General features: G+C 50.8%; 10 protein-coding genes; 3 read left to right on the forward strand and 7 right to left on the reverse strand.

Annotated features, from left to right (window-relative positions):
- Window positions 1-176: 176 nt before the first annotated feature.
- Window positions 177-1,724, forward strand: CHC_T00006631001 (hypothetical protein). XM_005709779.1 is given in 2 exon segments: window positions 177-1,592; window positions 1,593-1,724. 1 exon segment carries the CDS (start codon window positions 177-179, stop codon window positions 1,590-1,592), a length of 1,416 nt encoding a protein of 471 aa, XP_005709836.1. The 3' UTR covers window positions 1,593-1,724.
- A 33-nt stretch (window positions 1,725-1,757) lies between these two features.
- CHC_T00006632001 (hypothetical protein) lies at window positions 1,758-3,349 on the reverse strand. Its single transcript, XM_005709780.1, has 4 exons — window positions 3,296-3,349; window positions 2,862-3,226; window positions 2,016-2,738; window positions 1,758-1,821 (listed from the first exon to the last, which is right to left on the reverse strand). The coding sequence occupies exons 1-4, from the start codon at window positions 3,347-3,349 to the stop codon at window positions 1,758-1,760; spliced, it is 1,206 nt and encodes a 401-aa protein (XP_005709837.1).
- An 852-nt stretch (window positions 3,350-4,201) lies between these two features.
- On the reverse strand, window positions 4,202-4,435 carry CHC_T00006633001 (hypothetical protein). The gene has a single exon (XM_005709781.1). The coding sequence runs from the start codon at window positions 4,433-4,435 to the stop codon at window positions 4,202-4,204; it is 234 nt and encodes a 77-aa protein (XP_005709838.1).
- Window positions 4,436-4,451: 16 nt separating this feature from the next.
- CHC_T00006634001 (hypothetical protein) lies at window positions 4,452-6,262 on the reverse strand. XM_005709782.1 is given in 2 exon segments: window positions 4,452-4,969; window positions 4,970-6,262. 1 exon segment carries the CDS (start codon window positions 6,260-6,262, stop codon window positions 4,970-4,972), a length of 1,293 nt encoding a protein of 430 aa, XP_005709839.1. The 3' UTR covers window positions 4,452-4,969.
- A 602-nt stretch (window positions 6,263-6,864) lies between these two features.
- CHC_T00006635001 (hypothetical protein) lies at window positions 6,865-8,184 on the reverse strand. Its single transcript, XM_005709783.1, has one exon. It carries the CDS (start codon window positions 8,182-8,184, stop codon window positions 6,865-6,867), a length of 1,320 nt encoding a protein of 439 aa, XP_005709840.1.
- A 660-nt stretch (window positions 8,185-8,844) lies between these two features.
- On the reverse strand, window positions 8,845-10,748 carry CHC_T00006636001 (hypothetical protein). Its single transcript, XM_005709784.1, has 3 exons — window positions 10,727-10,748; window positions 9,491-10,609; window positions 8,845-9,005 (listed from the first exon to the last, which is right to left on the reverse strand). The coding sequence occupies exons 1-3, from the start codon at window positions 10,746-10,748 to the stop codon at window positions 8,845-8,847; spliced, it is 1,302 nt and encodes a 433-aa protein (XP_005709841.1).
- Window positions 10,749-14,058: 3,310 nt separating this feature from the next.
- On the reverse strand, window positions 14,059-14,208 carry CHC_T00006637001 (hypothetical protein). Its single transcript, XM_005709785.1, has one exon. It carries the CDS (start codon window positions 14,206-14,208, stop codon window positions 14,059-14,061), a length of 150 nt encoding a protein of 49 aa, XP_005709842.1.
- Window positions 14,209-14,221: 13 nt separating this feature from the next.
- CHC_T00006638001 (hypothetical protein) lies at window positions 14,222-14,821 on the forward strand. XM_005709786.1 is given in 2 exon segments: window positions 14,222-14,776; window positions 14,777-14,821. The coding sequence occupies 1 exon segment, from the start codon at window positions 14,222-14,224 to the stop codon at window positions 14,774-14,776; it is 555 nt and encodes a 184-aa protein (XP_005709843.1). The 3' UTR covers window positions 14,777-14,821.
- A 1,273-nt stretch (window positions 14,822-16,094) lies between these two features.
- On the forward strand, window positions 16,095-19,371 carry CHC_T00006639001 (hypothetical protein). XM_005709787.1 is given in 2 exon segments: window positions 16,095-19,316; window positions 19,317-19,371. The coding sequence occupies 1 exon segment, from the start codon at window positions 16,095-16,097 to the stop codon at window positions 19,314-19,316; it is 3,222 nt and encodes a 1,073-aa protein (XP_005709844.1). The 3' UTR covers window positions 19,317-19,371.
- Window positions 19,372-19,426: 55 nt separating this feature from the next.
- Window positions 19,427-20,440, reverse strand: CHC_T00006640001 (hypothetical protein). XM_005709788.1 is given in 2 exon segments: window positions 19,427-19,804; window positions 19,805-20,440. The coding sequence occupies 1 exon segment, from the start codon at window positions 20,438-20,440 to the stop codon at window positions 19,805-19,807; it is 636 nt and encodes a 211-aa protein (XP_005709845.1). The 3' UTR covers window positions 19,427-19,804.
- Between the last annotated feature and the right edge of the window lie 350 nt (window positions 20,441-20,790).

Here is a 20,790-nt window from a genome sequence, read left to right on the forward strand (position 1 = left end):
TGCTGGATAAGTTCGAGTACTCGCTTGGCGTCGGCGGTTCCACCGTTGACAGACATCTCAATGCGCCCGGAGCCGTGGAGAGCCTTTCGGTAAGTCAACGACCACCATCGTCCTTTGTCTGTCGTCAGTCCAAAGCGCTTTGGGTAACTTCGCACCTTGGGCACCTTGGCTAACGCATGTCTCCCCATCCACATCCACTTGCCTACATTCCCCAGTCGGCTCTCGCTGAAGCCTGCAAATACCTCACCAAAAGCGATTCCCTCATTCGCGCCGGCAAACTCGTCGTCGCCGTTGTAGATTACGCCACGGATAGAGGTAACACCGCTACCTTTTCCGCATTCGTGTCTGGTCTTGGCCCCTCCCTTTTCGCCCCCTTTGTCAATGTCCTCAAGCATGATCGCGAAGTCTCCTCCTGGTTCATCAGAGCTCTTGGCAAAATGCTTGGACACAAAGACGTCGGCCCCTTTGCGGATAACGCTGGTTGTATGGATGCGCTCGACGAGCAGAAAGCAAAATACGTCTCCGCCGTCACCAGCACGCTCGCCGCCATCACTGAGCATTGCATGCTCGCTCATAACGCAGAAGACACACCTGACATCAATGCGGGTCAGCAACTGTCGCCATCCATCACCGGCGAACTCGCCAGTGCTTCCAGCGCCCTTGGATACATCCCAACCGTGGCTGACATCACTGTGACTATGCCGCGCGGAGGCCAGTCGAATGCTGGAGATGAACAGCTTGGCCGAATTCTCGCAGGGCTTGCCGCCTTCCTTTCCACCGACAACAACCGTTTTGTTTTCTGCAAGGTCTGTGCGGCCTCTCCGGGCGGAACGCGCGGCACATCTGTACTGGCTGCGTTGCTGGACAAGGATGTTGGGCTCCCGGTGCAGGTTTACTACCAAACTGTGTTCTGCCTTTGGTTGCTTACATTCATGAATACGAACGAGGACACCAGCGTTGTTGACACTGTGTCGCAGGCCTTGGAGGAGGCGGCCGTCCCCCGGCGTTTGACAAACGTTCTACGCGAGGTATCGGCGGAAAAAGTTGTTCGCATCTCTCTGGCCACGCTGCGCAATATCTTGAAGATGTCTGTGACGTTGAGAAAGGAGATGGTGGGAGCTGGTCTTGTCGGGGCTCTGCATTCGCTCTGCTTCCGGAGGTGGAACGATGAAGACATTCGTGAGGATCTCGGTGTGCTGGCCGAGGCATTGGAATCCGAGCTCGCATCCATGAGCAACTTTGACGTTTACAGGGCGGAAGTCCTGTCCGGGGCCCTCGAGTGGACTCCAGCTCATCGAGATGAGATGTTCTGGAGAGAAAATGTAGAGAAGCTTGACCGCAACCAGCAAGAGGTTCTCCGTTGTCTGGTGCGCGTGCTACATGAATCTGGTGATGAGACCGTCCTTGCTGTGGCCTGCAATGATCTCGCCCAGTTTATCAAATTCCACCCTCGTGGTCGTGTCATTGCTCAATCACTTGGGGTCAAGGCTCGATTGATGGAGCTCATGGTATCAGGAGAAGGCGAAGTTCGTCGCTACGCTCTCAACTGTGTACAAGTACTAATGATCAGATGGAATCGCCAGGAGTCGTAGAGCGTTAACTGTCGTTGCTAACATTATTGTGCTTTTTGCCGTGTACTGTGACAACTTTGTTGTCATGTTGTGATTGATAACAATTTTATTTTGACCTCGGCAGCAGTAAAACTACAGTATAGTTTTTCGAGACACCTCTCATCGCGGCAACAACTTGCCTCTGCGCTACTGAGAAGTGTGAAGAATCGCGCGAATAACAAAGAGCAACTCTGATGCAAATGTTTGTCCGCTCACTCCCCGTCAACAGAAACCCAAAAGTCCAGTAAGATTATAGATACAGTCATTAGTTAAAAGTATTTTGCAGTATTGGTGGAAACGCCCATAAGAAAAATGCCTGGTGCAGGCATCAGAGAAGCAGTCCGAACTAGTAGCGACGAGCAATACGGCGGTTGTAGGGCAGTAGATTCGCCAGGCTAAGACGACTTCTCTTTGCACGCACTTTTGCGGCGAGTTCTTGTGACAGTTGTCCAATCGCCAGTGCTGACTTTTTGATGCCCTGTGGCCGAGGAGTCTTTATTTCCTTGGGCCGTTGTAGTCAAGTTGCCGTTCGCCATAGGCGAGGTCAAAGCGCTTGCCCTGTCTTCCGACTTGGTGCGCTTGCTCTTCTTCCGCTTTGCCGTGCCATTGGGGACTTCCATCATCCCATTTCGCGGCTTGGGCGGGCTAGTGTCCTCAGCAAGTGCCGGCTTAGTCAACACAAGGTCGTCAACAGGGTGCATCGCATCCTTCGTCATGCTGTTTGCATGCTGCGATGCGCGTTGCTTGTGCTCACGAGAGCCTTTTGCACCGTGTCGTGTATCGCTGCTGGGCGTGCTTTGCTTCTGGTTCTTGAAAATTTTGGTCGGGGCGTCACTGGAAGCCCCGATAAAGGCGCCGATAGCACCGAGATAGCCGTCATGTCTCAAGAACAGTGCCTTCATGCTCTCTTCCGACCAAAAGTCGACGGCAAAAGAAATATCGGCAATGGTATAGGGATGGTTTCTGATAAAGTTGCCGCCAAAGTATATGCGATCCAAGTTGTGCACACGGGCGTTCAGGTAGGCGATCTGGCCAATATTGTAGGAAACCATTCTCAGTAACGACAGGGCTATGTCCTGCTGGCGAAAAGTGGCGCTGAGATCCGTGGCGGTTACGGGTGCGCAGGGGCTGCGCGCGGGCATGAGAGTGCGGAGGATATCGCCGATGCAAGGCACGGCTTCAAAAAATGACATCCACAAGTCGAACGAGCCCTTGACCGCACGGGAGAAGCGGTCCTTCAAGTTATGCCACGAGAAGTTGGGAAGCTCGGGAGGGTCGTTACGCATAGTGGCCTTGCCGAACGAGGCGGCGATGACGCTGGAGTCGAGACCGAGGTTCGAGTACGCACCGCCATAAATATCACCGACAAGCATATCAACGTTTGCGTTGTCGCCGTCATGGGTGAGGCGGATGACATCATCAAAGGTGGCGCAGTCAAGCAGCATGCGCGCAAGTCCCCAAAATGTGCCGCCGCCTAGCGATGAGCCGCTGACACGCTCAAACTGGCCGTGACCAGTGACTTTGACGATGGAGACACCTGAGCCGATGTTGACGAGCAGATAAGGGAAGGGATGGCGGGTGGTGTCGACAAACTTGCGGGCAAAATCCGGGGCTGGCTCATGGACGGAATCGGATGGGGCAATGGTATGGGCGGGCTGTTTGTGTGGCGGGATGTACTCGTAGACCTCCTCCTTGACTGTGGTAAGGAGGAAGTTGAGGCCCGCAACGGTGCAGGACATCTCGTCGAGACGTGCGAGCGTGACGCCGATCTCATCGACAAAGGTGGATGCATACTTGTACGAGCCGCCGCCAGTGGCGCGGATGAGTGTGTGTGCGCCGGTGGAAGGGTGGCTCTCGTTGGCCCAATGGGAGCGGATGAAGCGAAGGAGCTGGTGGATGTTGCATGTCTCGAAGGCGAAGAAATGCAAGACGCCATTCAGTTCCGGGACATTGACGGAGAGGGCGGAGGCGACATTACCGTCGACGCGATGGATGAGGAGGGGGACGGTGGAATGGCGGGTGCCGAAGGGTTGGAGGTAGATGATTTTGGCGAGCGAGCCGCCGATGTCGAGGGCGAGGGCGGTGGATTCGGCGAGCAGGTTGACTTTGGAGAGGACGGCGAGGGCGGTGTCGACTTGGACGAGCTCCTCGGGTTGGGAAGTGGGGTTGGGGGAAGGGGAAGAAGGGGCGGAGGTCGGGGCCATAGATGCTGGAGCCATAGTGGATGGACTGCGTCGACGGGCCGGGGGAGGAGCGGGTGTGGCGGGTGCGGGCTTTGGTTAAGGAGCGGGAATGCGGGGGGAACGCGTGTGAAGATGATGTACACAATCAAAACAAAAGGAGCGAGTGGACGACCCAAAGGGATTTCTTCAAAACTTGTTCAAAACTTGATCATGATCCCGATGCGGAATATGGATCCCGATTTACATTATGGACGTGTATGATCGCGAAGGAGGATCCCCACTCCATTTTCCAGCCGGGCCCGCTCGCTGTATCCACCGACATGGAGGCACCATCTACCATAACAACCCCAAGAGTAGGGTTCAGTTGTGTCGTGCCAATGTACTGTCACAAGACATGACATAATTGCCTTACCGGTAAGTCTTCTCGTGCGGCACTGAGGTATGGAAAGGTAGATGCTGTAGGGTACCAAATGATCTTACAAAGCTTTTGATCGAAGACGCTTTGCCGCACAGTATACTTCTGAGGCCTTCAGCCACGGAACCTGCTGCAGTGTAAAAACAGTCAAAACTATAAAGCACTGGACGTTTGTCAATCAATCGCAGCTCAATTTGCAAGCCTTGAACTGTGTTGCAGGGGAACATCGTTTCTAGAAACGCGTTAGTAATGCAGGCTGCATGGTTGGAACACGTTCCAACCGTGCAATTTTAGAACAGAGAGACTCGTCCCTCCTATGTGAGACTAATCGCAGTTGTGGACACTTCACTAAACTTGTTGTTGGCAGTGCAGTCGTAGACACCTGCCAAACATCCCTCCACATCCGAACCAAGACATGCTCCTGATTTTATGCCTGCGCGGAAGTCACTCTCATATGAAGGCGTCCTCGTGTTCCGCCTCTCGCCTTAGCTGCCTCTCAACTTGGAAATCAGACTCCCGCTTGACGCTTTCGCGGGTAGATAAATTATAACCGTTCTTGTGGCACTATGCCGCGCGTTAGTCAGAGAGAGATAGATGGGCGAAGCATTAAGATGCAAGAGCTATGGTTCGAGCAACCGAAAGTATCTGAAACCTCAAAGCAAAGAATTTCATTATCGTCTTGGACGTGACTTCAAAGCAGTGATGCGGCTGGTCTGGTGTCCGCAAAAGTTGTACAGACTTGCAAAACCATGATATTTTCGTTACAATTCTCCAGGGTAAGTAGAGCCGCTACGGACGTAATCGAAAATCTTCCATGACAACAGGTCCTGTAGTCGGTACGAACCAATTCGGTGCAGCAGACGCAACGGAGCCATGGCCGAGCTTGCCACCAGTGGTTTGACCGCGGTTGTGAAGCACGAAACCCGCACACCACTGACTATGAGGTCTCCATTCAAGGAATGGGGATTGAAAAGCCCACTGCCTGTCACACTAGACACTTGTACCACGCGTTTCGGCAACCTATCTGCCCCGATGAGAAAGTCACCGACGGCAATATCGGCGGCCTTGAGGAGCATCGGCATAGAATCCTGTCCTCGGCGATACACGTAATGTCCAGGTGACACACGCAAGTTTCCTGTTTTCTCGCCGTCAGCATATTGAACGTGCACAAAACTCGCCACGGCATGCGGATCCGCGTGTGAGTGCATGAAGATTTCACTCGGCGTTTCTAGGTCGGTTGAAGCTACAGCATCATTCCGCGATATGCTTTCTATAGGTTGGCGACTCCCATCGGCCATAGTAACTAGCTCTCCGGCCGGGAAACACGCTCTCATCGACTCTTGGGACTCCTTAAAATCGTCGCTTCTGATATTCACTTCACCATACTGCTCCAGCTTCCCCGTAACTTGGGTGATTTCCATTGGTGGATCAGCCTCTGTATATTCTTCGACAAAGTACTCTGTGTCATTGTACCGACCTGATATCCATCCGACAAGGGCGCGAGAATCGATTCTGACAAACTCGCTAGCCTCATCCGTTTCGTTGCACATGTCCCTGCTATGTATGCCAACAAACCATCCGGGGCTCGGAACAAGTTGGGCAATACAGCTGATGAGTGAAAAGTCTGCTGAGATCTTAAGAATGAGATCTTCAGACTCGTCGTTTACCACCATATCCCTGATTGAGGCATTGTAGCTTAAGATATTGTCTTTGTCGGGTTCGATCTCATTCCGAAGTTTCTCATCAGAATTGTCGTCGTCCTGGTCAACAAATTTTTGGATAGCGGGTGAGGCAGTTCTTTGCGGTTTCCACATGACGTACTTGTCGTTGTGAGAGGCGCAATGCATGCGTCCAAACCCGACGGGTTCCTCGGGGGGTTGGCCGGGATCATTCTGAAGAGTCCATTCGTAGGTAAACGAGACGGTGTAATTAATGGTCCCCTTGCACTTAGCAGCGGCAGCTACGAAAAGGTGGTGTATGTAAAAGATGACAAGCAAGGTGACGTATGAATGACGAAAGGCACGGGTCGAAATAGCGCTGCGAAGAAGCATCATATCGAACGAAAACGAAGAAATTGGAATAAGAAATTAATGAGTGTGGTAGTGTGATGGAAAACGATAGGAGCGAGATGAAGACAGGTTGACAAGAAGACAAGACAGGCAGGCTAGGGGGCAAAGCTTAGATAGCAGCAATAGTTGAGAGTTGTGTTTGAGCAAGTGTTCGGTTGCGGGATGATAGCAAAGGCGTGGTGTAGTTTTCAGTGGCGGAAAGAAGGAAGCGATGTTGTTTGTTTGTCACTGCCCAACGAGCGGGTGGAGAGGGCGAGAGACGGTTTCTGTTCGTGACCAAAAATTGGCTCTGGAGGGGAGTTCAACGTCGTCAAGGCTGTGTCACCAAAAGACCGATAAAGGGCAGATGGCGTCCGGTGGTCAATGATGACGTCACAAGAAACGTCCAGGGGAACGAGACGGTTGTGACCGAGCCTACCGACACAAGAGAAATGTCGGGAGCGCTCCTCCCGACTCGACCGCTGTGCCGGATCACGTTTGGTAAAAAAGTTCATTGGTCGGCGCAACGCATTCGTCCCAAGCGATCAGGTGGACGGGCACTGGTGGACAGCTACTGGTGCCCGTGTACACGTGTGCACGTGTACAGGTTACACGATTTCTTTAAGATAAACATCCGCGACAACCCCAGCTTGCGGTGGGAATTGATCAGCGGGCATCAACATCTCCAGGACCTCTAGAGCCGCGTAAGGGTGGAAGAACGCCGTCCGCGTCTCCCCCGGATGCATGCCCAGGAGAACACTCTGCATTGCTGGTGTCAAACCGTTCATCCCTGCCTCGTAGAAATCCGGTTCTTTCTCATCCCCATCGGAAAAGTTCGGAAGAAACAGACAACGTCCATCTAGCAGTCTCACCCGCCATGCGAAGCGCACCGTTTGCGTCAAGTCTGCCGCCTTACTTCTGTCCCCACTCGCTTCAAAACTGCCGTTCACACTCAAAATATACCCGTCCCCTTGTGCATCTGAAACATCAGCCTCCGCTCGTAGCAGCTCGAAGAACCGATCGGCACTATCTAGATTCGACGTCCCGAGCACCGCTGTAGCACACGCTTCCAAATTACTGAACATCTTGTCATATTCCGCCACATCCATCGGGAATGACGCCTTCGGATCCCGTAACTTGTCTTTGAGAGCCTCCGAAAGCACCTTGCTGTCGAGCTCGAACGCAGTCAGCCGTACTGTACGCCCGAGCATATGTCCGTACATCTCGGAAAGCAATGACAACTGTTTTGGATCTGTTTGCTCTACCTTTGAGGACTCCTTTGCGGACTCCTTTGAGGATTCCTTTGAGGACCCTTTTACGGAGGCTAACCACTGCTCAAAAACAAAAGGAGGCAAGGGGAGGGGATCGTTTCGCCCTTCCGTGGCTGAGAAGCAAGCGCTTGCTAATCGTTCTACATCGAGCTTTACCGGGATTGTGTCAAGAATCGATTTCGCAAGCACGTGTCCATAAGCTCGAGCGATCAGTGGCATATCCACGTCGCGTGAGGCGGCCATGGCTGCTGTCCCTTTGGGCACAGAAAAGACGCACTTTCCGAATAGTGATTCCGCTCGAGCAATATCTTCTGTGAACAACGTCTTCGCACAGACAGGAACCGGATCTTTTCCCATCTGCACAATGATGCCCCGACATCTTCTTGATGATGTGATGAACCTTCGACTCGGGCGAATTGGACCAGAACGAAGAACTTTGCAAGGTCTGTAGCCGAGGTGCACAGCCGGCACAAAGGCCGGCCGCTGTGACCAGAGGTTTGCTGACGGGAACATCTCTCCCGGTTTAATAGGTATTGCTTGGTTGCTTCGGGATATCAGGATCTCATGCGAACGGTTGACAAAGAGAGAGCCCGTGTAGTATCCGGCTGCTGCTTGCTCGGAATGGCTTTTCGAGACGCGACGTGCTGGCACAGTCATGGAGATTGTGTCCAGTACCAGGGTACTGTAGGCTCAGCGTGTCCTGTGCTCAACGTGTACATGTGGGTGCTCGTACACGTGTGAGTAATAGAAGTCTCCGTCTGTGACCCAGCTAGACTGGCACTCAATGAGCTGATGTTGTAGTTCTGTGCCTGTAGCGGCATCCGGTCGCTCTACAGGCAATACCGGTTAGTCAATACCGTGTCAATATTTCATACACTGCTCTGTTGCGCGGGGGCTTCTGATTGCCTGCATCAAAGAAGAATTCACATAATCATAAACTTCAGAATGAAAAACACTGCTTGACATTTGATATCCCTTCTATATCGAGACTCTACAACTCTCACAGAGTTTTTTTTTGGCGCTTTCAGCTATACTATCAAACATCTATATAGGTAGGAATCTTGTGCTTGACAGGACTCTATATATGATGAAAAGCGCTCTGCGAAGAACAGTACTATGGTGCTTCGTAAAACGGCAATGACATTTTTTATTTGTTTCTACACAAAGCGATAGTTCATTTAATGCGGAAGTAACCAGCAGAACGGAAGCGATGTCGTCCACAAAACGCCACACGCAATACATTACATACCCTTTGCTTCCATAGAAACTTATGCGGTGCTGTACCACAGTACGATCAACTGCACAGATGACGACTGCTCATGACTTAGCATCATCCGTGAGGACATCTTTGACACTTTTTGAAGCCAAATCGGAGATACAACTTTGAGTAACAGAAGTGGGTATACACGGAGACAGAATCACATTCAGTGGGATGTGGTTGAAGGACAACAGCCAAGAATATTTTGGAGGCAGTAGTGCTTGTCAGTTCGTTCGTGGAGGTTCGTGCGAATGAAATCCCATCCCTATTGCTGCATCCTGGTGCTGAGAGTGCTTTTGCGAGACTGACGAGGAACTCAGGACTAATTCGCGTTAAACATGGAAGTAATTCATAGCAAGTAAGCCTCCAGGGTAAGGCGCGAATGGAAGATACTGTCAGGTGTTATCGACAGTCTTCAATGGCTCTAGCTAGGGACCTCCAATCCGTGTGAGTTTCTTACATGGAAATTTCCCTGTTCCCGATTCGGTTGCCGTCTTGATCTTGCGCTTGGAACAAGCGTCAATATTGGTGTGGAAAGGGACCCACCCAGCTGAAAAATCTCTAGGAAGGTCCCTGTGTAAGTTCATCAAGATGATTCAACAATCTACTTGACGGTAAAATGGTGTATGAGCTTCAGGACCGTTCTGGAGTTTTAAATGGCTAACGATGCCAATACTCTTCGGGGCCCAGTGAATGTCGCTCGACTGTGCTGCGCCATCATATTGTCAATGTACATAACGTCTCCTTGTCGCCACGGTACGGCGACTCGATGCGCGGCCATGACGTCCGCGACAATCTTCATTGCATCAGGGTCGAGTGGTGACCCATCCCCAGCCGTAATGCAGTTATTCGGCATATTGAATTCATCCCTCCAGCCACCCCACACAGCGAACAATTGATTGAAGAAACTCTTGCGACCGTCATCAGCGACGTGCACAGCCTTCAAAAGAGGGCTTATCTCCTTCAGCTTAGCATCTTCCCCGTCGTCAAGCCATTCCCAGTCGTATCCTTTTTCTCGTAACGCTATCTCTGCTTGCTCACGACTTCTAGCTGCAAAGGTTCCGCGCCACCCGCGCCCTATCGCAGAATGAGGCCGATCATCAGGCGTCATGACGCGTGAGTAGCGCACCCCTGTCGACTCGATTTTCTCTAAAAACTCAGGGCAGCGATGGCGGAGTTCGTCGTAAACAGCTGGGGAGTAAAGTACTGGAGTTTCTCCCCCACTCTCTGCAGGCCAAGCACAAAAGAATAAAAGCCTGCTCGGGAAGTTTGGAGTTTGCGCCAATTCATGATGAAAGGGGATAGGCTTCTCTGGTGGAGACTCATTCGCAGTAAAAACCCGGTCTCCGACTATTGCTGTACGAACAGCGTTTCCCCCTACATACGGAAAGTTTGGGAGACCAAGGCAGTCTTCTACAAACTCTGCAAAATGCTGCGGAGTTTCTTGCGAAAAGCCACGGAAAAGTAGAACAGAATGTTCGTTGAGTAACGAGTTTATGACCTGTTGATGTTGCTTTAGATAGGCATGAGCTTTGGCTGTGTCAGATGAAAGATGAGAAAGATGGGCAGGAGGCGAAACCACCAGTGGAAACAGCTTTCCGTTGTACTTCCGTGCTTGCGGCAGTGCTGGGTGCGAGAAAGGGGCAGTGTTCTCCTTTTCCTGCATTCTTCTTCTCGTTAGACACGGCGCAGCTCGATACTTGAGCAGACGTTCGCTTTGTATGTTTTGTAGACCCAAACCTCGACAAATATTTGAGGAAGAAACGGTGCTGGGTATTATTACTGTGGGGATGAAAAATTCGAGCTCGCTAGAAGGCTGGACTACTGGGCTTTAAAAGCAATAACTGGACGATTGTGCATACGCGCGAGGTTAAAAAATGGCCGAGTGGCAACGGAGTGAGTGGAACGACGCATGTCTGAAAGAGTGCCGTGCAGTATCACCCAGCACGGGGTCGCCAATCATTGGCTGTTATTAAAACAGGTTTGTATTATCTTTACAACAGCTCCTGCTCCAGTACACGTAGATCTTGTGGCTACTTGCCCCACTTGAAGAGTGCGTCACGTACCATGGGTACTGTACTGTACACGTGGAGAATATATCAGAAGCATTATTAGGGCGGCGGTGAGTTCATGGTTAGAGAGAGAGAGAGAGAGAGGTAAAAGACAAGAACGCAACTTCAACTCAAATAACGTGCATATGTCAGCGGAATTCACGCAGAAAGTAAAGACGCTCTTGTAATTACTGCAGCAATGCGGCGTAAGGGGGATTCAGCATTGCGAAGAATTACTAAATCGTTTGTGGCGGGGCAATGCAGAAATTGGCCGTGGAAAACGCCAGTGAATGAAGTTGACCATGTGAAGCATCTCCTGGAAGCCATGCTAGAGTTAAAACCACGTATAAGATGATCACATGTGCATGGTGGCCACAAGTGTCCGAATTCATTCTACACGGAAATACTTATTCATGCATTCATGGTGCTCATGGCCAGAAGCATCTACACTGCAAATAGGTACTTGGTTGTGCACAATCAGAGTATTTGATAAACTCAATTTGAAGAAGAAGATAGAAACAGTTGCTTCAGTAGTCTTCGGCGATTGGCACAAAACATGATTCATCCGCACCATCGCTGTGTTCGCAAGGTCACGTTCTAGTTTTCCAAGAGATTTCATTTTCAGTCTTCAGCTCTTCAATTGTAGTTGCAAGTCAGCAAGGAGCTCGTTATTACGAAAGGCTTAACCTTTATATTCAAATAATAAGTGAATGATTTATACTCTACAACTGAATTAAATAGGGTCCAAAAATTTCCATGTATCTTCTTCTGAAGCCGCGGTCATACTTAATGACATACCACACGCATATTCGTGGATTTTGGTGGCTTTAGAAGGAATGATGAACTTGTTACATTCACTACGCATCTGATGCCTGGGTAAAGGACAAAGCGAACATATTAATCCATCCTTCACATGCATAAACTTTTCATTCTTTTAATTTGTGCCAATCAAGCCTGACTATCAACACTGTTGTTCATCTTTAAATGATCCTCCTTGCAAAATGCAGTTAAAGAGATGGAGAGGCAAGAGCGGCACCAGTGGCGAAGCCAGGGCCCGCCATGCCGAGAACAGAACCGACACCCTCGAGAGAAGAGGAAGCGATGCCAGCGTCCTTGTCAGCGGCCGCACCAGCGGTGGTAGTACCTTCGGCCTGGAAGCCACTGCCGGAGGAGAGTAATCCGCTGACGGTAGCACGGGAGACCGGGGCGGCAGCGGCAGCGGCGATGAGGGCGAAGATGGCGGCGATCTTGGCAATCATTTCTGGAGTTGTGGGGGTGTTTGAAAGGAGAAGAACAAAGAAGAGAGTTTGAGCTGTGAGATGGAGAAACGAAATGAAAAGGAAAAGGAATCCCCTGGTTATATTCTACTTTGAGAGAATCGTAAGTGGCGAAATAACTGTGATACACAAGCCGACTTGCACTAACATGGAGCGCTCAAGGTCGTGACTTCCAAAGAACATTTTAAGGGACATGACGTTGAAGTTTTTTTGCGGGACGCAAATCTACTTCTGAATATGTGAAACACTGTAGGAATAAATAGGGGCAGAGTGGGGCGGAATGTCATGGTAATGTGATATTGAATCAAAGTTACGTAGTTGCCCATCACACTGAACAGAATGCTGGGACCTCCGAATACGAATTCACCATTTGAAAAGGAATATGGCGCTAGTGAGTTCTGGGTCCTGCCACGCCACAAGGCTTTACAGAGATTGCCTGAAAAACAGAACATGTTAATGTTGATTTTCAGGAAAGCCAGAATGGCACTATGCCCCTTCACAACATTTTGCTACATCCAATTCGGTGTTTCAGTACGTGATGGCGAGTAGTTCTCTTCGAAGCACCACAGTTTGTCCTTCTTTTTTGTCAAATTTAGCAAGTTAAGCCATGGACATAAACAAGAAAACCATTACAGAGCGAGAGAAGAATGAAAGAATCAAACGGGACAGCCTATGAGAAGAGCAATGCTTCTTTTCTATTATAATTATTGCGGCAGCAACCGTTTGTGGATAACAAGGATGCCGGAACCGTGTTGTGAGAATCCCCACTATGGTGAAAGGTCTTCTCTACAACGGGAGTGGAATTGGAAATTTTGAATTTATCAATTCCCAACTGCCAAACATACTTTCTCCATGAAGAAAGGGCAGATGAAGTTTGCTTGAAGCGTACACACAAATAAAAACGCGAAGAGCTTGCGTGTATCCTACTAGAGATAAAACTCTTTAGATAAAATACAGAGATGTTTTGCAAATACATAATTTTTGGAAATACGGAAATGGCTGTCGGAGTTCTGTTTACTCATATTAGCACAACAACACTATCAGCAGTTGCTCACGATCTGCACAAGTAACAAAAGGTTACTATAATGGCCAGCGGCGAAGGAGACAGATCGCTTTAGGGTCTCGCCTTTTATTATTGCTTGTGACTTACAGAGGCGCTCAGGTTATGTTGGTTAAAGACAATTTAGAAAATTTCCGTAGACCTATGATGAAGGAATACCATAGAACGCAGGGCCCCTGTTGATATGTACGGCGATGCGTGTGTGTTAATAGTATGAATAACATGTCTTAACTTATGTATAGAGGAATTAGGCAACAGGTTTTAGCCAGGCAAGAAATAATGGAGAAGAAAGGAGCCAGGCTGCAGAGGAATTTGTAGTCGCGCTTGTCGCAATACTACTGCGCCTGTGATGAATTCACCATCACTGAGTCTCTGAATTAGTATTGTTTGCGGATGACCACATGATTGCTTCCTCCTGGGCTTTCAAAAAAGCCTTGTGAAGTTGCTGAAGAAGCGCCTATGGAGGTCCAAAATGCTTCCCCACGTCGTCTTCTGAAAACCTTAAGCGTTCCTTTCATGTAAACCTCCTGACCTGGTGCTCGTCGGATTGAATAAGATGTCGATATCACGTCGAAAAAAAAAAAAAAAAACAGTTCGTCCCGCCATTCGTCCCGCCATTCCTCCAAACATGAAGCTCAGCCTATCTCTTTTCTCAGCACCTGTTGGCTTTGTTATATATTGTCATATATACTGTAGCCTGACATATCAGGAGTTGAGCGTACACTTTTGTTGGTGCACATGGCATGTGATGGTTGGTGTAGAAGCTGGGAGGGCTGGGAAATTCCATTGGTTGTTGGTTCCCGAGACATAAACAACAAAATTAAATGGAAAGAATTACTTGATTTGGCGGTTTAGGGCAAAGTCGCCGCCGACGTCCCAGGGAAATCATACGGCACCGCAGTGGCGCAACCAGAGGCGCCATTGCCCGCCCGCCGTCATCAACGTACCAGCTCGTCCAACAGCCAACTTACCATCCCCGTCGTTGATTACCCGCTTGTCCATCGACGTGCCGCAGCACGCCTCGTCAAGAAGCATGACTACCGGAGAGATGACGTCCGCGATTGCGAAGAAGAATAGCGCAAATGTTATGCGCGAGCTCAAAGTCCACAAGCTCGTTCTCAACATCTGTGTCGGTGAATCCGGTGATCGTCTCACACGTGCCGGTCGTGTCTTGGAGCAGCTTACTGGCCAGACACCCGTCTTTTCCAAGTCTCGCTTGACAATTAGGACCTTCGGCATCCGTCGAAATGAGAAGATCGCCACTCATGTTACTGTGCGAGGCCCGAAAGCTGAGGAGATTTTGGAGCGTGGCTTGAAAGTCAAGGAGTTTGAATTGAAAGAACGAAACTTCAGCGGTGGTGGGTCCTCGAGTGCCGGTGCCGGTGGCTTTGGATTTGGAATCAACGAGCATATTGATCTTGGTCTTAAGTACGACCCGACCACGGGTATCTACGGTATGGATTTCTACATCGTGCTCAAGCGAGCTGGCAACCGCGTCTCGAAGCGCCGCCGCGCCCCATCCAGTATCGGCAAGTTCCAGACAGTGTCGAAGGACGATGCCATTAAGTGGTTCCAGACCAAGTACGACGGCTTGGTATTGTAACTGTGCAAATAAACTTGATTGGCGTAGCTATCGTTTGAGAGTCTTGAAGTAATACTCGTGTCGCAGCGGAGTGAGAATTTTGACGCTGTGGCACGCCGAGCGATCGATACTATAGTGCTTCTGGGAAACGTCCGCACTGGGAGAGGAAGTAGTAGGATACGAGAATGATATTAGGTCTATGTAACTTGGGTTGGGGAATGACGGCTGCAGTTGCTTCCAAGGATTCCTCTGCCTCTCGCAACAGCAATCGTGCCTTATAGAGTAGAAATAGAGGATTTTCAGCCGTGAGAATGTTACACATAACAACCGGACCTCACAGCGCTACAGACACTCTAAACTTTTGCAGTGTCAACGCCATGGTGCATCTACGCTACCTTGGTGACAGCTCACTTCCGTTGCTGTCGACGCAGCCTCCGGGCTAGGACGGTCAGCATTCCGTCCGAAGCATCCATCCGATACTCGGTTTTGAGTAGGCCTTGCTGTGTCCCAAACGTATTCGAGCCCACCGCTCAGGAGCAGCCCATCAACATATGTAAAGGTCGGACTCGCTTATGAATCTACAGCATAGCAGAGCTGCGGGACGGGCGCGCCTGCGACTGGGCATTCGATGAGATTTTTTGTGTCCGGCGTCCCGCAGCATGTACTTTTTATGGGAAAGAATGCATGAATCACCCAGACTCGGCGAAATCCCGTCGTTGTGTGCGTGCAGCTCGCGGAGCGAAGAACCATACGTAGAGTGGAACAACAGTCACGCTGTCAACCAATTGACGCTCGTCAGTTCTTGGTGTCTCAGTTGCGAGGACTCCAGTGTGTGTATGTCGTACATTTGTTTAATGAAACAAGTAAATACGGGCTGGATGGAATAAATGTATTCTCCTGGACAACTTGGAGAAAGGTTTAGAAGCTCTTTCCATGAGATTTTCGTGAGGAATTACTCGTTCTCATTGGCTTCATACCGCACGAAGGGTACAGTGGGTACCCCTCAGAATTGATTTGATCTTCGTGAGTAAAAATTCATGCATTTATTGCCAGGCTGCTCACCTCTTTAAAGGTACTTTTGGCATCGTCGTCGTCCCGTATACTCTTCTTCCCCTTTTCGTATCGCACCATTTCACAAACCCTGCTCGCATTGCAGTGTTGCTAGCGTTCTGTAAATATCTGAAGACCTCTGCATTTCTCAGCAAACACTCTCGGTTTTGCTGCCTAGCCAGGTAATTGAGTCGCAAAAGCTCACTTCACATTCTGTTGGTGTTGGAAAAAAGCACCATTTGTCTTACTGACCTTCTGGAACGTTTCGGGAGCCTGCGCCACCGCCAAGATGAAGAAGAAAGTCGACCCGCGAATTCGCCAGTGCCTGCAGGAAGGCGTCAATAACAACCACCGCTCTCTCATCGTTTTGGTTGGTGACAAGGGACGTGATCAAGTTGTCAACTTGCACTACATGCTCTCCAAAATGACCCTCCAATCGAGGCCATCTGTGCTGTGGTGTTACAAGCACGAATTGGGCTTTAGCTCGAACAAGAAGAAGCGCATGAAGATCATTAAGAAGCGCATTAAGCAAGGATTGGTTGACCCCAACAGAGACGACCCATTTGAGCTTTTCATCTCCTCCACCTCTATTCGATTTGCATACTACTCTGAATCTCACAAAATACTGGGAAACACGTATGGGATGTGCGTCTTGCAAGACTTCGAGGCACTTACTCCAAATTTACTCGCGCGCACTTTGGAGACGGTTCAAGGAGGTGGGCTAGCTGTCATCCTCATTAACAACATGTCCTCTCTGAAAAAGCTATATTCCATCACCATGGATGTCCATGCTCGTTTGCGCACTGAGGCTCACAGAAAAGTGGTGCCAAGATTTAATGAGAGGTTCATTCTATCTCTCGCAGACTGCCCTGCAGCCATCGTCGCTGACGATGAGTTGAACGTCCTCCCCATATCTTCTCATGTTAGAGCGATGTCGGGTGAAGTGACCTCAACAGCGAACCGACCCACCACGGAAAACGAACCTGAACTGAAGGAGCTGAAGGAGTCTCTAGCTGATACACCGCCCATTGGGCCGCTTATTGCAAAGGCGAAAACCTTAGACCAAGCCAAAGCGTTGTTGCGTTTCGAAGAGGCAATTTCAGAGAAAACTCTGCGGAGCACCGTCGCACTGACTGCGTCCCGTGGAAGAGGAAAGTCAGCGGCCCTTGGGTTGGCGGTTGCTGCAGCCGTAGCTCACGACTACGCCAACATTTTTGTCACCTCCCCATCACCCGAAAATCTTCGAACTTTCTTCGCCTTCTTGTTTGTTGGTTTTGATGCCATGGATTACCAAGAGCATACAGACTATGAAATTATACAGAGCACAGATTCTGGCTTGAACAATGCCATCGTACGAGTGAACGTTTTCCGAAGTCACCGTCAGACTATTCAGTATATAGATCCAATTGATGCGCCTCGCTCTCTTTCACAAGCCGAGTTGCTGGTGATTGATGAAGCGGCGGCGATTCCGTTGCCAGTGATCGAGTCTATGCTTGGTCCATATCTTGTATTCATGTGCAGTACAATCACCGGATATGAAGGAACGGGACGCAGCTTGTCGTTGAAGCTGATGACAAAATTACGAGAAGGGAGTGCTCGAGTACCGTCACAATACAAGGGAGTCAATGGAAATTCCAATCGTCAATCTGATAGAGACGCTGCAGCTGTGTCCTCCCGAACTGGATCCGGCCGTGTCTTCAGGGAGGTCCAGATGGAAATTCCGATTCGATATGGACAGAAGGACCCAGTTGAGGCCTGGCTTTACGATCTGCTTTGCCTTGAAGCTGGTGGGGTACGACAGGTTCTTACCGGTGGTGCTCCACACCCTGAAGAATGCGAATTGTATTACGTTGAGAGGGATGCCCTTTTCTCTAGACACAGTGCGTCAGAAGCCTTTCTACATCGTATCATGGCTTTGTTCGTCTCGTCACATTACAAGAATTCACCAAACGATTTGCAGATGCTATCGGACGCTCCTGCTCATGGATTATTTGTCTTACTGGCACCCACAAGACCTGACACTGAGCGTTTACCTGATGTTCTGTGTGCTATCCAGGTCTGCCTGGAGGGCAAGATATCATCGAAGAGCTCAAAGACGCAGCTATCTCGAGGGCAGAGGGCTTCTGGTGACCTGATACCATGGACGATTAGTCAACAGTTTCAAGAACCTGACTTTGCCACATTGTCAGGTGCGAGGGTTGTTCGAGTAGCCACGCATCCGGACGTTCAAAAGATGGGATACGGGACTCGAGCATTGAAATTGTTGCTTGAATATTACAAAGGTGAACATAACATATCCCTCGAGAACAACGCTGTTGAACGGCTCTCAGAGCAAAATCCGCCTGCTGGCCAAGAAAATGGCTATACAGATAGTGAACAGGGCGATGCAGATCAGCAGAAGAAAACTCTTCTGAATGAAATCATTGGGCCCCGAAAGAATATCCCACCTCTATTGCGCCGTCTACACGAGCGTTCAGCGGAGAATTTAGACTACCTTGGAGTCTCATATGGTGTTACGCAAGGTTTGTATAGCTTCTGGAGTCGCCTTGGCTTCATGCCGTTGTACTTGCGATTGACGCCCAATGACTTGACTGGAGAGCACACATGCATCATGGCGACAACCTCTGTGTGTTCATCGGAAGAGACCAAGCCCTCGGACTGGTTGTCAAAATTCAATCAGGACTTTAGACGTCGCTTTGTGCACTTGCTGGGTTACGATTTCCGTTCACTTCCCCCCGGTCTTGCCCTTGCGATCTTGAACACAGGCGCTGAATTCCGGGAGTCTGGAGATGCTGAAGAGCGCAGCTCAATTGACGAGATCAAGGGTCTGTTCACGCCCTACGACAGGCGGCGGTTGGAGTCTTATTCGCGAAGTCTAATCGACTATCACGTGATTCTTGACATGATTCCAAAGTTGGCCGAGTTGTACGGCACTGGGAGCCTCGGGTTACGAGACGGGCTTCGATTGTCACCTGCGCAGAATGCCGTGTTGATGGGCATTGGTCTACAGAGATGTTCAGTTGATGACCTTGAAAAACGTCTGGGTATCCAGGCGTCGCAAGTACTTGCTCTGCTCAACAAGGTCATTCGAAAGATGTCAACGTTCCTCCGCGACATGGAGGAAACGGATATCGCCTCACGGATAGGACAGACGCAAGGGGCTAGGGGGATGATTCCAGGTGTTACAATTGAGTTACCGAACTCGAACAAGGCTGAGTTCGCCGCCTTATCGACAGACGACCCATCCGATGAGAAAGGGACGCCGGGCAAATCCTTAAAGGCTGAGGAAGATGGTGCCGGCGCGACGGAGAAGGGGACCCGGATGTCGAATTTCAAAGTCGGCGGATCGAAGGATGAGTGGAAAGCGGCTTTACCAAAAAACGCACTGGCAGACGGTATCCCGTCGACGGTCAGCATCAAGAGCGGAAAGAAAAAATCGAAACGAAAGACGATTTCAGAGTCAAAGGATGTAGGAACGCCTCGAAAGAGGAAGAAAAAGCAAGTCAAGTAAAGCACTCTTGCCGTTAAGATTACTGGTGAGGCACTGGTTGCAAGGGGTCTCTTTATTATCCTTTTCGCACCACCAGGATATCTACCGTCACGTGTGTATCTATAGAACTCATAGAACTCATTCGAATTTACTAGTAGTATACGGTAATGCAGCCAGTTAAACGAGAGGACATGAGCATGAACGCCACTACAATTCGTTCGCGACAGGCTGTATGGAGAGTGGTGCAGCAAAGTGACGGACCAGGTCTGGCTCTTGCTGCGTAGATGTAGTGTACAGATGGGAGTGGGCTCACAAGGCACGCAAACTCTATGCCACGACGTGCTTCACGTCCCATACTTGTCGCATGGCACGGGGCAATACGTACCGTCGCTCTTCCGGGCCTGCTGCGCGATGGCACTGTGAGCGCGGCGTCGGCGGCGCCAAAAAAAAAGAACAAACACAAAGAGCAAGGGTAAGCGAGCTGCGGCTCCGGCGAGTTGGACGGCGTGTCATGATTCGGCGGAGTCATCGGTATCGGAGGCAAAGGTGTTTAGCGACCTGACAATCTCGGCATGAGGTGCCTCGAAGCAGTCAAAAAAGATGACGTTGACGCGCTCACTCATATGCTGAGTGTGGTCGTTCAAAAACGGGGAAAAGCGGCGATTCATCTTGACGGCCTCCTGCTTGACGCCGGGGCTCAGGGTGCCGAGCGAGAGGACGCGGAAGGCGATGTCCAGGACGGAGGGGGTGACGGTCCAGCCCAGGACGAAGAGGTTGTTACGCAGGGGGTGGGGCTTGGTGGCGGCCAGCGTGCGCGACAGGAAGGCGATCTTCTCGTCGGCCGAGTTGGTGTCCAGCCACGGGTCCTGGCCCCAGGCGACGTCCAGGCGGTAGCCGCGCAAGCCGGCGATGACGTTGCGCGGGAGGTCGCTGAGCGGGACGGTGCGCAGGTCGTCGGAGGAGCCGCGGAAGTAGGGGTGGCGCAGCTCGGCGAGGACGTAGTCGGCTAGCTGGCGCTCCTCCTCTTCATCTAGCAGGTAGGCGCGGAAGACGGTGACGACGGTGACACAGGTGTGGGCGGCGGTCTCGTCGTGGAATTGGTTGATCTGTCGGATGACGTCGGCGAGCGGGACGCAGAGGACCATGCCGTGGATGGTCCAGAAGGTGTCATCCTGCGAGGTGTGCGGGCGCTTGGAGACGCGGATGTCCAGGAAGCGGGCGCCGGCGCGCAGCTGCGAGAGAATGTCGAGGTTCTGCGTGAGGGCAAAGTCGGACTGGACGGAGGCGAAGGCGCGGCGGATGGGGCGCACGCGTAGGGGGAGGACGGTGGAGCGGGAGACGAGGTCCGGACGGGTGTAGTAGGCGGCCGAGTCGTGCGTGCCGGGGAGGACGAGGTCGTACAGGCTTTGGTGCGAGGCGGACGAGCCGGGCGGGGCCAGCGAGACGGGCGCGAAAAGGGGGTGGGCGGTAACGGGGCCGGGCGGGGTGGAGGAGC

The sequence above is a fragment of the Chondrus crispus genome, genomic scaffold (genome assembly GCF_000350225.1).
Source record: "Chondrus crispus Stackhouse genomic scaffold, scaffold_48, whole genome shotgun sequence".
Classification (NCBI taxonomy): Eukaryota; Rhodophyta; class Florideophyceae; order Gigartinales; family Gigartinaceae; genus Chondrus; species Chondrus crispus.

What these genes read in the sequence shown, in the direction of transcription:
- CHC_T00006634001 (XM_005709782.1), bottom strand. Translation starts at nt 6,262, where the DNA reads ATGATGCTTCTTCGCAGCGCTATTTCGACCCGTGCCTTTCGTCATTCA.
- CHC_T00006631001 (XM_005709779.1), top strand. Translation starts at nt 177, where the DNA reads ATGTCTCCCCATCCACATCCACTTGCCTACATTCCCCAGTCGGCTCTC.
- CHC_T00006636001 (XM_005709784.1), bottom strand. Translation starts at nt 10,748, where the DNA reads ATGATTGGCGACCCCGTGCTGG. An exon ending in GATTGGCGACCCCGTGCTGG is followed by an intron (nt 10,610 to 10,726) that starts GTGATACTGCAC and finishes TTTAAAGCCCAG; the next exon opens with TAGTCCAGCCTTCTAGCGAG. An exon ending in CAATATGATGGCGCAGCACA is followed by an intron (nt 9,006 to 9,490) that starts GTCGAGCGACAT and finishes CGAACTGACAAG; the next exon opens with CACTACTGCCTCCAAAATAT.
- CHC_T00006635001 (XM_005709783.1), bottom strand. Translation starts at nt 8,184, where the DNA reads ATGACTGTGCCAGCACGTCGCGTCTCGAAAAGCCATTCCGAGCAAGCA.
- CHC_T00006637001 (XM_005709785.1), bottom strand. Translation starts at nt 14,208, where the DNA reads ATGCTTCTTGACGAGGCGTGCTGCGGCACGTCGATGGACAAGCGGGTA.
- CHC_T00006639001 (XM_005709787.1), top strand. Translation starts at nt 16,095, where the DNA reads ATGAAGAAGAAAGTCGACCCGCGAATTCGCCAGTGCCTGCAGGAAGGC.
- CHC_T00006638001 (XM_005709786.1), top strand. Translation starts at nt 14,222, where the DNA reads ATGACGTCCGCGATTGCGAAGAAGAATAGCGCAAATGTTATGCGCGAG.
- CHC_T00006633001 (XM_005709781.1), bottom strand. Translation starts at nt 4,435, where the DNA reads ATGTTCCCCTGCAACACAGTTCAAGGCTTGCAAATTGAGCTGCGATTG.
- CHC_T00006632001 (XM_005709780.1), bottom strand. Translation starts at nt 3,349, where the DNA reads ATGTCCTGCACCGTTGCGGGCCTCAACTTCCTCCTTACCACAGTCAAG. An exon ending in TTACCACAGTCAAGGAGGAG is followed by an intron (nt 3,227 to 3,295) that starts GTCTACGAGTAC and finishes TCCGTCCATGAG; the next exon opens with CCAGCCCCGGATTTTGCCCG. An exon ending in CCCGAGCTTCCCAACTTCTC is followed by an intron (nt 2,739 to 2,861) that starts GTGGCATAACTT and finishes GCCCGCGCGCAG; the next exon opens with CCCCTGCGCACCCGTAACCG.
- CHC_T00006640001 (XM_005709788.1), bottom strand. Translation starts at nt 20,440, where the DNA reads ATGGTCCTCTGCGTCCCGCTCGCCGACGTCATCCGACAGATCAACCAA.